The following is a 15505-nucleotide window of genomic DNA, read 5'->3' on the forward strand; positions in this document are numbered from 1 at the left end:
GACTCTGTCGAATGCAGAGTTATTAGAATGGAATAAAACGTTCGACTTGTTTCGGTCTCTAATATGCACTGATTTTTAATGTTCGATTTCGAGATTATAAAGAGAGATATGTATGTATGTACATGTGTGAGCTGCATGTATAAAAGAGCGTAAGGCGAATTCAAAACATAAGCATATGATTGCAGTGTGGGGTAATTAAATATAACAAGTTGGCAAAGAATTCAAATTATTAATCAGCTTGAACGAAGTTATTCATAACAATAATAATAATTAAATCAAAAATGAGGTTGACTTATGATGTCATCGAACATTCTCCGCCCGTTGAATGATCCAAGGAGTATTCAAGCACCAGTTTGCTCAGGCAGGGGCGCTATCTTACAGATGGGTCTTCGAATGGTTCCATTTTTCACCTTGATCTCGGCCACTCGTACTCGTCCATCAGCTCCGACATGCGTGTTGGTGATGCGACCAAGGATCCATTCCTGGGGAGGTGTATTATCCTCGTGAACAATCACCATTTGGCCAATTTGAATGTTGGCGTGGGGTTTGAGCCATTTGGAGCGCTCCTGAAGCGTGTGTAAATAGTCACGCCTCCATAGCTCCCAGAACTGCTGCTTCAAATACGTTACGCGCTGCCACCGCGTAAGATAAGATGGTCTGCTCTCGTCAATTGAAGGCTCCGGTACGGACATCAAAGAGGACCCAATCAGCAAGTGCGCTGGGCTAAGCGCCTCTCCATCGTTTGGGTCTTCGGAAAGGGGTGCCATTGGTCTTGAGTTCAAGATTGCCTCCGACTCGATTGCAATCGTTTGAAGCTCCTCGTACGTTAGCCCAGTGTTGCCCAAGTTTTTCATCATTAGGCTCTTCATGGACTTCACTGCGGCCTCCCACAAGCCGCCAAAGTGGGGAGCACGCGGAGGGATGAACTTGAACTCGAATCCCACGATGCTGCTGAACTTCTGCAAATTCAATGTGTTGGCTTCGTCGAATAGCTGCTGCTTAAAGTCCTCGAGCTGCGATCGTGCACCGACGAAATTAGTTGCATTGTCACAATAAATGCGTAGTGGGATGCCTCTGCGACTGACGAAGCGCTTTAAACAGAGAACAAAATTATTAGTAGATAGATCGGAAATGAGTTCTATGTGGATTGCTTTTGACGAAAAGCATATAAACACGGCCATGTATGTTTTATATGGCACCTTGCTTCGAATGCGGTATGATGTTACAAAAAAAGGTCGCTGTGAATGAAAGCGATCAACTGGAAGTGATCCCATCATTTGTTCCATTAAACGAGGCTTATAATGGTAACAGTGTGTGCAGCGCCGTACAATCCTTCGCACAACTTCTCTGGCGTTTACAATCCAAGCCTGAAGTCGCAGGATTCCAATGAGAGCCTTTGGTCCAGCGTGCATGTGATGCCGGTGGAGATACTCAACAAATTTCAACGTGAAGCAATGATTCTTTGGTAGAAGAACAGGAAATTTGCCATCGAGTGAAATGGGCGCCTTGGCTAAGCGGCTTCCTACACGTAATAGTGTTATCGAACCGTTTGGCCCGTTAGTCGCTGCTAGGAACAGATTTAGTTTCTGAAATTCGGGTTTTAAAATCCTGTTTTCCTTTAGCTGCTAGATTTCGTTGAAAAAGGTCTTCTGCTGAATATGTGATACGATGTGCTTTAACGCGTATTGCAATTCAGTTGCTGGTGTATGAATTACATCGACTAAGTTCACCTTTTTGTTGACCTTGATTCTATTAAAGACGCGCAACACAAAAGCTATGACTCGCAAAATGCGCCGATAGGATGAGAATTTGTTGATAACTTCATCGAATACATCTTCCTTGCTTCCATTATCGGTACATGTGAGGACTGTTGCTTTTCGCAGCTCCAACTCTTCATTGGTGTCCTGAGAATTTGGTACTGGTTGAGGCCATCCAGATGAGTCTTGACGTAAGAAGCTTGGTCCACGAAACCATATAGTTTCCATAAGCTCGGACGCTGCGCAGCCTCTTGAAACTATGTCCGCGGGATTGTCCTTGCCCGGAACGTGCCTCCAAGTGATGTTTGACGTGGTTGATTGCATCTCAGAAATCCGGTTAGCGACGAAACAGTTTAGCCTGGACGAGTGCATGGTAAGCCACTGTAGAACGATTCTTGAATCTGTCCAAAAGAAAAAACTATCAATGTATTTTTAGAATTTATGCTTAATCTTGGCCCATGTTTGACACAATAATTGAAATTGCTTTTATTGGGGCCACCTTAGACTTGGCGATGATTAGCATTGATTTGAACTCTCCGTTTATGTATGTTCGTAGATATAGGCAACAGCCATAAGCTCGCTGCGATGCATCTGAAAATCCGTGTATTTCCGATAGATTTTTAGGTGACGAGTTAATAAATCTTGGAACTTCGATGGTTTGAAGATTGTGCAAATCTTCTTCTATTCGCTTCCACTGAGATTGAAGCTCAGGGGGAAGTGGATTGTCCCAGTTTAGACGATGCATCCACAACTCTTGGACCAATATTTTGCATCGAGCCCTAGCAAATCGTACAGGTGAGCTACAAGTGAAACGATGCTCCGCTTGGTGACGACAGAGATTGTAGGTAGGGTATACCTGAAACAAAACACATCTAGTTTTGGTTGCCACGACATGCCCAAAGTCTTCGTAACATCTTTGGTATCAACCCTAAATTGAAACTCTGCTCCGTTGCCTTCGATTTTGCTTGTGTTCCACTTTGCAAGCTCTAATCCAGCCTTAGAAAGTATGCTGGTGACCTCTGTAGCCTTGAGATGAAGCTCTTCGACACTGTCTGCTCCAGTAAGGAGATCATCGACGTACATATCTTCTTTAAGTACTGCTGCTCCGATGGGAAACTGATTTGAGAACTTATCTGCAATATATTTCAAGCTCCTGATTGCTAGAAATGGTGCGCAGGACATGCCGTACGTGACAGTGTTGAGCTGAAACAATTCTAAAGGCGCAGCTGAGGATTCTCCCCAGAGAACAAGTTGATACATACGATCGTCTGGTGATACTTCAAACTGGCGATACATCTTGCAGATATCAGCTACAAGTGCATGACGATGTAAGCGAAAGGCAAGAAGTGTTAGGATAAGATTCTGCTGGATGCTTGGGCCAATCATCAACAACTCATTCAGAGAAAGGTTCGACGTTGTTTTGCACGATGCATCAAACACAACACGCAGCTTGGTAGTCGTGCTTTCTGATCTCAGGACTCCATGATGCGGGATTACATAATGGGTCTTTTGAGAGTCGAAATCAGATGCCAATTGCATGTGCTTCAAATCTAGGTATTCCCTCATGAATTGAACGTACATCTCCTTTAACAACGGGTTGCGGCTCAACCTCCGTTCATTTTGCAAAAACCGGGATTTGGCAATTTCAAAAGATTTACCTAGCATGTGAGGATTCTCTTTAAATGGCAAGCAAACTTGGACTCGTCCAGATGTGAGAAACCTTGTGTTTGCCACAAAATGTCGTTCGCATTCCTGCTCTTCTGCGGTGAAACCTTGATCGTGCGAATCAAACTCCTCGATTAGCCAAAACCTTTCTAATGCACCTTGCAGCTCCGTAGAACGTGCCATGTTGCATGTTACGACTTGGGATTGCGTTATATCAGAAACCTTTCCGCCAACGATCCAACCAAGTGCAGTATTGACCAGGCAAGGAAGGCCTGAACCTAAAGAAATTTTGCCATGTGAAAGTAAATCAAAAAACTCTTGTGTGCTGATGAGTAGGTCAATCCGGTGAGGCATGTAGAAGCCTGGATCTGCAAGGTCAATCTCTGAGGGTATGTTCCATTGTGAAGTGTCAACGAATCGCTCTGGCTGATTAAGCGATATTGTCTTGGCTACAGCGAATTGTAAATGCCATTCATTTACAGATAATCGTGATCGAATAGTTGTTGAGACCGAGAATCTCATCTGCGTTCTGACATCGCCTATGCCAGAAATGTCATACTTCTGTCTCTCGAATCTGAGCTGAAGGAGCTTGGCCAACTCCTCAGAGATGAAATTTATTTCAGAGCCTGAGTCAAGCAAAGCTCTGGCTGGCTGAAATATTCCGAATTATCCTTAATCAATACTATTGCCGTAGGAATTAAAGCGCGCCTCGAATGACGCGAAAGCATGGAAACAGGATGTGTGGGTTCCCGCTGCTGCTGAGATGTGTGGGAGACAATTTGTGTTGGTTGCTCTGGATGAGCAGTTCTATGCAGAATAGTATGATGTAAGCCTTGACAAACGCGGCAACGAGATCTACTTGGACAACTGCTCGCCAAATGGCCGGTGCGCAAACAATTTATGCACAGAGCGGATTGCTTGACGAAATTCAATTTATCCTGCCAGTCTAGTAAACCAAATGAAGGGCACTGATTGAGAGAGTGATCAGTAACAAAGGCTCTTCTATTCTGCGTGGGCCTTTCCTTTGGCTTCTCATCAGATGTTCGTTTAACGTTGCTCTCCAAAAATTGACAATGACGGCTTAAACTGCGATAACAATCCTCCCAAGTAGGCAACACCTCGTATTCTTGAACCCGATCGTACGATAATTTCGAATCTGCATCAATTTTAGATAAAACAAGATGAATTAGTATTGCGTTCATAACATCTGCTTCTGTTCCTAACGGCAACAACGATTCACGCAGCGCGGAGACGGTATCCAAGATACAACGAAGAGCTGCGGGAGCTCCGTTGCAAATAAGCTTTCCGATAGGCATCAGTTGGTAGTTCTAGGTGATTTTAATATATCTGGAGTTACTAGGTCCACTGAGGATGGATCGAAAGTCTTACTACCTATAGCACAGCATGATTTTATTGACGGCCTGCTTGACATATCTCTATCTCAAGTAAAACATGTTCGAAATTCATTAGGTCGCCTACTTGATTTGTGTTTTGTATCAAATCCTGAATGTGTGTTTCTGTCCAGAGTAGCACCACTCACGCAACCTGAAGATCCATATTACCATACAATCGAACTTTCATTTGATACGGGTAGAGTTATAGAAGAAAAATCAAAAATATCATCCAAACGAAAACATTGTTTTCGCAAGGCAGACTTTCTGAGGCTAAATAATTTTATTTCTGGCTTTAGTTGGTCGGATCTTTACTTATGCAATAATATGTAAGATGCAGTTAATATTTTTTACACTGCAATAAACTCATTTTTTAATTCCTGTGTTCCGTGGTACTATCCGTCAACTTCCAATAAATCACCTTGGTTTAGCAAAGAGTTGACACACTTAAGAAATGTAAAGTCCAGACTTTTTAGGAAATATAAAAATACCGGTTCTCAATCTGTTTTTACTAGATATTTAATTGCTCGGCCATTTACACCAAGCGTAAATCTAATTCTTTTCCTTCCTCGCTGTCGTTCGAAAACATGACGGCAACCACAGATCAGGCAATAGCCGATTTATTTGCCCAATTTTTTTTAAACGACATACTCTACTTTAGATTATTCATCACAGCCTTACTCTTACACCGTATCCAAGTCAAACCTCATATTCTGTCCCACTTTAACAGAAAGTTCTCTTCTTTTGGATCTTCTTTGTATTAAGCTTGTTTATTCGCCAGGACCCTGGGTGCCTGCTTAGGTATTGCGCTAAGGCCCTGTGCAAACCTCTTCACAAGTTGTTTACCTTATCTCTAGAAACTTCACAATTCCCAAATATTTGGAAGGAATCATTTGTTATTCCTCTTTTCAAAAAAGGTAACAAGTTAAAAGCCAGTAACTACAGAGGTATTTCTAAGTTGTCAGCTATTCCTAAGCTTTTTGAAAAAATCATTACTCCTCATTTGCAGCATCTTTGTAGATCAAAGCAAAGCTCTGGCTGGCTGAAATATTCCGAATTATCCTTAATCAATACTATTGCCGTAGGAATTAAAGCGCGCCTCGAATGACGCGAAAGCATGGAAACAGGATGTGTGGGTTCCCGCTGCTGCTGAGATGTGTGGGAGACAATTTGTGTTGGTTGCTCTGGATGAGCAGTTCTATCCAGAATAGTATGATGTAAGCCTTGACAAACGCGGCAACGAGATCTACTTGGACAACTGCTCGCCAAATGGCCGGTGCGCAAACAATTTATGCACAGAGCGGATTGCTTGACGAAATTCAATTTATCCTGCCAGTCTAGTAAACCAAATGAAGGGCACTGATTGAGAGAGTGATCAGTAACAAAGGCTCTTCTATTCTGCGTGGGCCTTTCCTTTGGCTTCTCATCAGATGTTCGTTTAACGTTGCTCTCCAAAAATTGACAATGACGGCTTAAACTGCGATAACAATCCTCCCAAGTAGGCAACACCTCGTATTCTTGAACCCGATCGTACGATAATTTCGAATCTGCATCAATTTTAGATAAAACAAGATGAATTAGTATTGCGTTCATAACATCTGCTTCTGTTCCTAACGGCAACAACGATTCACGCAGCGCGGAGACGGTATCCAAGATACAACGAAGAGCTGCGGGATCAGATCTTTTCATAATTTGAATATCAAATAAGCTAGATATGTGCTCTATGAAAATCAAAACCTTTTTATCGTAACGCTCCTTTAACTGCTTTAACGCCTTTGGATAATTGATTTCGGACACTTGAAAAGGGGCCACAACACTCAGCGCGGGGCCAGACAAACAGCTAAGCAAGTAGTTAAATTTGTCAACAGCTGATATAGAAGCGTCATCATGTACCATGCTAGTAAAGGCAGTAATAAACTTCATGTAGTCACCATACTTCCCGTCGAACTTAGGCAGCTTTAACGAAGGCAGACGATTATGGTGCCCAGTTGCGCAATTTGCCGATGAATTAAAGAAACTTGCATCTTCTGGCCGGTCGTTCTTTGACGCCCCAATACGAGTGATGATAATTGCCTTGGTTTCTATGAATACGTCCTCTAATTCTTGCCGGCCGTCGTCAGCCGCATCCAGCCGTTCGATCTGTGATTGAATTTGAAGAATTTGTTTAAAATACGATTCCAAAATTTGTGACTGGCATTCAAGGGCAGCAAGGTCGTTCTGCAGTTCGGTGCGAACTTTGAGATTAACTATATTTCGCTGAATTGTATTCCTTTGTTGTCTTAAAGACACGAGTTGAGTATCAGTCATTTTTGCAACGATTTATTTAGCGAAAACTAATTGTGGAGTAATTATTGAGTGAAGCAATTCCAAATATGTTGGCAATGCCCTTTGGTTCAGAGGGAGAAAACAAAACACTCCGATGCTTGGGAAAATAACTTAATTTTTGGGTTATTTATTTGCAGACCAGCTGCACAAGTTTGTATGTGTGTATATGGGCAATGCCCTTTGGTTCAGAGTGGAATGACAAAACCGCGATTGCATTTGCGAGTCTAGCTTACAGTTTTTCGTCCTCTTTGTGCCGCTGTTCTTTGGTCTCCAAATCTGTACTTGCGACGGTTATGATGCGCATACCCTGTATGCAGGTATCCACGACGATCCAGTGGCGAAGATTCCGGTGATCCAACGATGCTTCCGGAGATCCAACGCTGATGCCAAACGCACTGCCAATACTCCGATGAGCTGCACTGCGTGCCGAAATACACCAATTATTCTGGCGTTGATGGAATCTATTTCTCCGCCGAATGCAGAGGGAATGATTCGAAGTGGTTTATGGTGGGACTTGCCGAATGCAGTGTCCTGTCACGGTCGCCAAAATGTGCGGACTCTGCCGAATGCAGAGTTATTAGAATGGAATAAAACGTTCGACTTGTTTCGGTCTCTAATATGCACTGATTTTTAATGTTCGATTTCGAGATTATAAAGAGAGATATGTATGTATGTACATGTGTGAGCTGCATGTATAAAAGAGCGTAAGGCGAATTCAAAACATAAGCATATGATTACAGTGTGGGGTAATTAAATATAACAAGTTGGCAAAGAATTCAAATTATTAATCAGCTTGAACGAAGTTAATCATAACAATAATAATAATTAAATCAAAAATGATGTTGACTTATGATGTCATCGAACAGGTGGAAAAGTTTAAGATTTCTTATGCTAGAGACATCTTTCAAGATAACTGTCCCTAACGAGCTTTTTGAAGCCATATGCTCGGACGACTTTTGGCCGGGGAGTAAAACTTCCTAGTCGAGGCCAATCCAGTGTACCAATTTCAAAAAACTAACTTCTACCTCCTTCTTTCCTATCAGAATGCAAGAGGTTTGCATCTCATATTATTGTGTTTACAGAAACCTGGTTAAAGCGGGCGATCTTTAGCTCCGAAGTTTTTCCAGGTCTGAGGAGTTATTTTTTGATGAATTCAATACCATTGAATTTATTTGTGTAAAGTTATCGCTTCCTGGTAGCTCTATATACATAACGTGCTCATATATTCCGCCGTTGTCTGAACTTCCTGATTATTTAAATCACCTTTCCGTTATTAAGTCCGTTGCAAATAAGCTTTCCGATAGGCATCAGTTGGTAGTTCTAGGTGATTTTAATATATCTGGAGTTACTAGGTCCACTGAGGATGGATCGAAAGTCTTACTACCTATAGCACAGCATGATTTTATTGACGGCCTGCTTGACATATCTCTATCTCAAGTAAAACATGTTCGAAATTCATTAGGTCGCCTACTTGATTTGTGTTTTGTATCAAATCCTGAATGTGTGTTTCTGTCCAGAGTAGCACCACTCACGCAACCTGAAGATCCATATCACCATACAATCGAACTTTCATTTGATACGGGTAGAGTTATAGAAGAAAAATCAAAAATATCATCCAAACGAAAACATTGTTTTCGCAAGGCAGACTTTCTGAGGCTAAATAATTTTATTTCTGGCTTTAATTGGTCGGATCTTTACTTATGCAATAATATGTAAGATGCAGTTAATATTTTTTACACTGCAATAAACTCATTTTTTAATTCCTGTGTTCCGTGGTACTATCCGTCAACTTCCAATAAATCACCTTGGTTTAGCAAAGAGTTGACACACTTAAGAAATGTAAAGTCCAGACTTTTTAGGAAATATAAAAATACCGGTTCTCAATCTGTTTTTACTAGATATTTAATTGCTCGGTCATTTACACCAAGCGTAAATCTAATTCTTTTCCTTCCTCGCTGTCGTTCGAAAACATGACGGCAACCACAGATCAGGCAATAGCCGATTTATTTGCCCAATTTTTTTAAACGACATACTCTACTTTAGATTATTCATCACAGCCTTACTCTTACACCGTATCCAAGTCAAACCTCATATTCTGTCCCACTTTAACAGAAAGTTCTCTTCTTTTGGATCTTCTTTGTATTAAGCTTGTTTATTCGCCAGGACCCTGGGTGCCTGCTTAGGTATTGCGCTAAGGCCCTGTGCAAACCTCTTCACAAGTTGTTTACCTTATCTCTAGAAACTTCACAATTCCCAAATATTTGGAAGGAATCATTTGTTATTCCTCTTTTCAAAAAAGGTAACAAGTTAAAAGCCAGTAACTACAGAGGTATTTCTAAGTTGTCAGCTATTCCTAAGCTTTTTGAAAAAATCATTACTCCTCATTTGCAGCATCTTTGTAGATCAATCATTTCTCCGTGTCAACACGGATTTATTAAACGTAGATCTACAATCACAAACCGTCTAGAGCTCACTACATTTGTGATAAAAGGCTTCAATAGTAGTTTTCAAACAGACGTCATTTACACTGACTCTGTAAATCACTTACTTTTTGTTCATAAACTTGACCTGTTAGGTTTTCCAGTTGATCTGCTTAAATGGATTTCAAGTTGTCTGAATGGCAGGTCACAAAGGGTCCTTCTTAAAAATTCAATTTCTGAAATTCTCTGTGTTACCTCCGGTGTCCCACAACGCATTCAAGTGCAAGCTGATGACTTTCTATCGGGTCAATCCGATTTACGCGACTTACACATTAAGTGGCAGCTCTTTGGATTAGAATAACTCTTGTAAACCATATTGGCGTTATCTTGGACCCTAAACTAAAATTTTCAAGCCACATTTCGTCCATGGTTAATAAGGCCAGAGGAGTGCTTGGATTTATTAAAAGGTGGTCAAAAGAATTCGATGACCATTATTTGACTAAAACTTTATTTATTTCGCTAGTCCGTCCGATTCTGGTGTATGGGTCTCCCGTCTGGAGTCCACAATACGGAATACATATTGGTCGTATTGAATCTGTATAAAAAAACTTCCTTATATTTGCTTTACGGCGCCTAAACTGGGATGCAAATCTTAACTTACCTTCTTATTCTAGTAGAGTTCTGTTGATTAATTTACCCTCCCTAGCCAACCGTAGAACGATGCTTGGTACTGTCTTCATTTATAACCTTATACATGCTCCCCCGAATTGGTAAGTCGGCTAAACTTTTCTGTGCCAAGTAGATTAACCAGAAATTATATTCCCCTAATATTAAATCATTGTAGATCTAACTATGCCTTGCATTAGCCTTTCAGAGTATTATGTTCTGACTATAATCACCGGAGCCGGTACAATTCCTGAGGCGCTTCAAATTCAAAAGGAGCTTAACCATATTCATTTAAGTTCCGGATTCAAATTAAGAAAATGGTGCGCAAATAATAACCATATTATTCAAGGATTGAATAAAGATGATATAATTCCTAATGTACAATTTGAAGATGCTGATTATAAAGAGTACAGTATTAAAACATAAAGAATCACATGGAATCCAACAACTGACAAGTTTCGGAAATATTCAAAATATTCGATCCTCTTGGACTATTTTCTCCAGTAGTCATAAAGGCCAAAATATTTATGCAAGGCTTGGCAAAAGAAAGATTCGAAGAATTGCCTACTACAGTTGGAATGGAAGCAATTCCGGGAAAAATTAAAAACGTTGAATGACATTAAAATTCCTCGTCATGTTTTTTATGGAAAAATTCCGACGCATCAGAAAATGCATATGCTGCAGCCATTTATCTTCGTGCAGTTCACAAGGATAAACGAGTGACTGTACAATTATTATGTGCAAAGTCGCGTTTGGCCCCAGTAAATGCGATCACACTCAAGAGATTGGAATTGAAGGCAGCAGTTTTAGGTGCTCAATTAACAGCTACCATAAAGGAGCAATTGTCACTGCAAGAAACTACAACGTATTTTTGGGCAGATTCTGAAATTGTGTTGTCCTGGATAAATAGCCCAAAAACAATAAAGGACAAATTTTTGGCTACAAGAATCACCACCATCCAAGAATCATCTCTACAAAGGGAATGGCGCCATGTCGCATCGAAAAACAGCGCTGCAGATATAGCCTCAAGAGGAATAAGTGATTCCAAAATCACCAATTTAAGTCTTTTCTATGGTCCATTGTTCTTGTATGGTCCATCTTCAAAATGGCCACTACCATTTGTTGCTTCGAAATCAGAACAGCATGCAACTCACCACGAAAGCCCAGAAATCGTCTTAGCTGCAACGAGAAGTCTGAATAGGCTTTATGGTATAAACCATGGCAATTCATTCGATAAGCTATTAATAATAGTAGCCTACATCATGCGCTTTAAAAATAAACGGCAACGGTTAAATTTGAAGAAGAAGAAGAATTAGAACAATCTTGAATACTAGTTCTTCGACTAATTCAGCAAAATAATTTTAGCGCTGAAATCAAAGATTTAAAGAAATCACATAAATTAGGACGAAATAGCAATAGCAAGCGCGTTAACACCCTTCTTGGATCAGGATGATCTCATTCAAGTTGGAGGCAGATTGGAAGCATACTAACTTTCATTCTAAACAAAACATCCCATACTATTGCCATATAATGATCCTATAGTAAAACTAGTATTTGAAAAAATCCACAAAGAAAATAGGCATTGTGGTGCCCAAGCTCTACTAGCTACATCAAGGCAAAAACATTGGGCGATAAAGGCAAAAACCATAGCTCGAAATGTCATTTTAAAATGCGTCAAATGCACAAGAGCTAAGCCAAAATTAATGGAGCAAATAATGGGACAGCTACCACCACTAGAGTCACTCAAGGTCGATTCGTGGAAAGAAGCCACATTCTGATTACATAGCAATATTTTGTTGCTTTGCGACTAAAGCCGTACATTTGGAACTGGTTAGCGATTTAACCACGGAAGCATTCTTGGCATCTCTTCGCCGATTCATAAGTCGTCGAGGAAAATGTCAGACTTTACACTGCGACAATGCTACCAATTTTGTTGGTGCCAGGAATAAGCTTCAGGAATTGGAAGAGGCTACCTTTCAGACAAAGCCAGAAAGTCTATAGTGGAGTCTTGTAATAATAAAGGCGTCAATTTCAAGTTTATTCCACCAAGAGCACTTCATTTTGGAGGACTTTGGGAAGCGGCTGTAAAATCAGCTAAACATTAATTACAAAAAAATGGAATTAGAAACTGTGATAGTGGAAATATAAGCTATCATGAATTCGAGACCCTTGGTTCCGATGTCAAGCGATCCAAATGATGTTACGGCACTTACCCTTGGTCACTTTCTTGTTGGAGAACAGGCAGATAGTGAGCCATCTCAGCATCCACAATCATTGGGGCAGAGATGGCAAGCCGTATCAAAATTAAAGCATGCGCTTTGGACTCAATGGCCAAATAACTATCTACAACAACATCAGCATCGCCAAAAATGGAGAAGATCTTCGGCAAAAATATAGGAAGGAGCTTTAGTGCTGATAAAGGAGGATAATACCCCAGTTCTGCAATGGCCTATGGGACGAATAGTTAAGACAATCCATGGCAAAGATAATTTTGTCAGGGTTGTAGAAGTAAAAACGAGTAAAGGAATATTTAAACGAGATATTCAGCATTTCGCCCCATTGTTCCCAGAGGAGGAGCCTCTCCACAAGCATGCAGCTGACGAAGAGGAAGGTGAGAACCTACCTGATGAAAGAAAAGCAAAGAGGCCTTAAAATTCAGCATTGCCTTCGCTGACAATGACATTAGTTGTTATGCTTCTTCTGCTACCTTTAGTAGCAGCACAATCAGTCAACATTACTCAATTTGCCTCAAAGCCAGGAATATTTTTGGAAAATATTGGAAAGAGCCAACTTGCTAAAACGGATTGGACTTTAATTGTGTACTACAATTTGCGACCTTACTGGAAGGATATGAGTACCCTTTCAATGGGCATTACAAAAATTGGACACGTATGCAAACAGTTTCCCGAAACATAGGCATGTACAAGCATGTATCAGCATTTTAAACACATAGAGGAGGATCTTCAAGCTGAAAACATGCTGATAGTAAAGTCACGTCAGCAAAGAGCACCGTTGGACATCGTTGGAAATATTGTTAATAGTCTTTTTGGTATATTAGACTTCACGTACGTGGATAAAATGGTGCAAACGATCTCAGAGGTTAAAGCTAATGAGAAGCATTTACTTACATTGCTGAGAAATCAAACGTCTTTGATTGACTCTACAATCAATGTCATCAAAAGGGATGAAATCTCAAACTCGAAGCGGTTAAAATCAATAGAAAATTATATTGCAGAAACTACTGGTACTGCAAGTAGACTTAATAAATTTTCATGGTATTTAACACTTGCGACTCAACTATCTCTATTAGCTTCTAGTCTACAACGAATGCAAACAGAGATCGGAAACGTTTTAATAGATATTGGGCATAACACAATAAGCCCGATATTGCTGTCACCAAGGAAATTAAAGGATCAGTTAGAACAAATACGCAACCATTTGAAGTCTGGACAAACGCTTCCAGTCCTGATAATATTTAATTGGCATACCAGATGATGAGAGCTGAGGGAACCATCATAAAGGAGCATGTTATCATCAAAGTAAAATGGCCTTTGGTGTCTACTCAGATTTTTGACATCTATAGATTGACACCAATTCCATTTTTGACTGAAGATGGAATCAGTATGTTTGCAACTAAGACACAATCGCAATCAACAGTCATCGAGATGAATACTTTGAGATGTCTTTTAAACCTTGTAAAGAAAGAGCAAAAGAGCAGTTTGTTTAGACGCAACCTCTAATATAAATTTAAAAGGTTCAGGATTTATGATTGCAAAACCTGGATGCACCATTCGAAATTCTTTAATGACAGTTACAAGTCAAGATGTGCTGGAAACCGAATTACGTACAACGTAAGCTCGCTTTGGAGAAGGTGAACACACTGAAAATCTACGACTGAATTCAACAAGATCTACCTCTACAAGTTCGAAGGAAGACCCAAACCTTAAATACAAAGAGTTGTATCAACGAGAAGCTCAACTCTTTCCTCCCAATAGTTTTAAATTACCACATAATCTTGAGACTATTGAACATTGTTTACGCGGCTCTCCCCTCTTTAAATTGCCCGCGCTTCCCTCGTAGCGAATGCCTACTCGCCCGCACTGGATGCTCGTGACTCCAGGCTCTCCCGCACTGGACGCTTGCGATTCCAGGCTCTCCCGCCTTCCCGCTCCCGGAATCTCTCCACTGCGCTTTGAAACGGAGCGCTCAATTAGGCTTAAGTTAGTCTTTCATGTTATACGACTGAAACACATCGCCCGGCCGGTCCGCGTTTTTTTACCGAAAACCACATCGAGTTTTGTTCTTTCCTTTGCGCACCGCGATCGTCGAGTGTTTTTTTCACCATCTCTTCCAGCTTGCTACCCGGTTACGTGCAACAGCCGCAACGCCCGACGAAGCAGCTCCCAATCGACGAACACCCACATTTCTTCATTTTTTGGTCCTTCAAGCCGGATAAGTGCCAATTTATTAATTTTTTTTATTAACTGCCGGTCGACAGTCAGCCATCCGAAGAACATAATTCGTTTGACTTTCTGTACGATTTGTCTAAAATCCAAGTTTGATTTAATCCGACGACGGCAGTTAGTAAATTACAAAATCTTTTAACGTGCGGCCATATTGCCTATTTTCCAATTCCTTTTTGTGTGCATATTGATGTACAAGTTTCATATTCGCATTTGGCCGTACATTCATTAAATATACATCCAACATCAAATCGAAGAAAATAAAAAATATAAATCCAAATCAAAGTGTGCAAATAAAAAGTCAAGCGTACAGTGAAAAATAAATTAATTTCAAAAAAAAATCCGGGAACAGTAAAAAATAAATTAATTTCAAAATTGAGTTCAAATTAATTTCCCACAAAAAAGGGAAACAAAAAATTAAGTGTTCGGCCAATTTCGGCCCACAAATATTTTTTGATATTAATTTTTTATTGTACATCCGCTGTGACAATATTTGCTTACATTATTAAAAATCCAAATACAGTCCACAATAAATCGAAAATTTACAACACATACCTGCTGGCAAAATGTACAATAAAATTTTCCGCCATATTGATTACATATATTACATCCATATTACAAATATAACATCCATATTACATATATTACATATTACATATATACATACATGCATATATTTATACATATTTTTCTTCATAACTACACCCCAATTCCGAAAGCTCAAGTATTTCCGTCGGCCATCCAATAAATATATATTAAATAAATTCCTAAAGCCGACGTGAAATAACTTTTGTGTCTCAGTGTGTTTTTCTTATTTA

At 40.2% G+C, this 15505-nt stretch overlaps 1 protein-coding gene across 1 annotated transcript; it reads right to left on the minus strand.

Annotated features, from left to right (window-relative positions):
- Positions 1-341: 341 nt before the first annotated feature.
- LOC123037286 lies at positions 342-2081 on the minus strand. The gene is made up of 2 exons (XM_044457350.1): positions 1731-2081; positions 342-1013 (listed from the first exon to the last, which is right to left on the minus strand). Exons 1-2 carry the CDS (start codon positions 2079-2081, stop codon positions 342-344), a joined length of 1023 nt encoding a protein of 340 aa, XP_044313285.1.
- Between the last annotated feature and the right edge of the window lie 13424 nt (positions 2082-15505).

This window comes from Drosophila rhopaloa, unplaced genomic scaffold (assembly GCF_018152115.1).
Source record: "Drosophila rhopaloa isolate 14029-0021.01 unplaced genomic scaffold, ASM1815211v1 contig_155, whole genome shotgun sequence".
NCBI classification, from domain to species: domain Eukaryota; kingdom Metazoa; phylum Arthropoda; class Insecta; order Diptera; family Drosophilidae; genus Drosophila; species Drosophila rhopaloa.

What these genes read in the sequence shown, in the direction of transcription:
- LOC123037286 (XM_044457350.1), bottom strand. Translation starts at nt 2,081, where the DNA reads ATGCAATCAACCACGTCAAACATCACTTGGAGGCACGTTCCGGGCAAG. An exon ending in GAATCAAGGTCAACAAAAAG is followed by an intron (nt 1,014 to 1,730) that starts GTGAACTTAGTC and finishes GCACGATCGCAG; the next exon opens with CTCGAGGACTTTAAGCAGCA.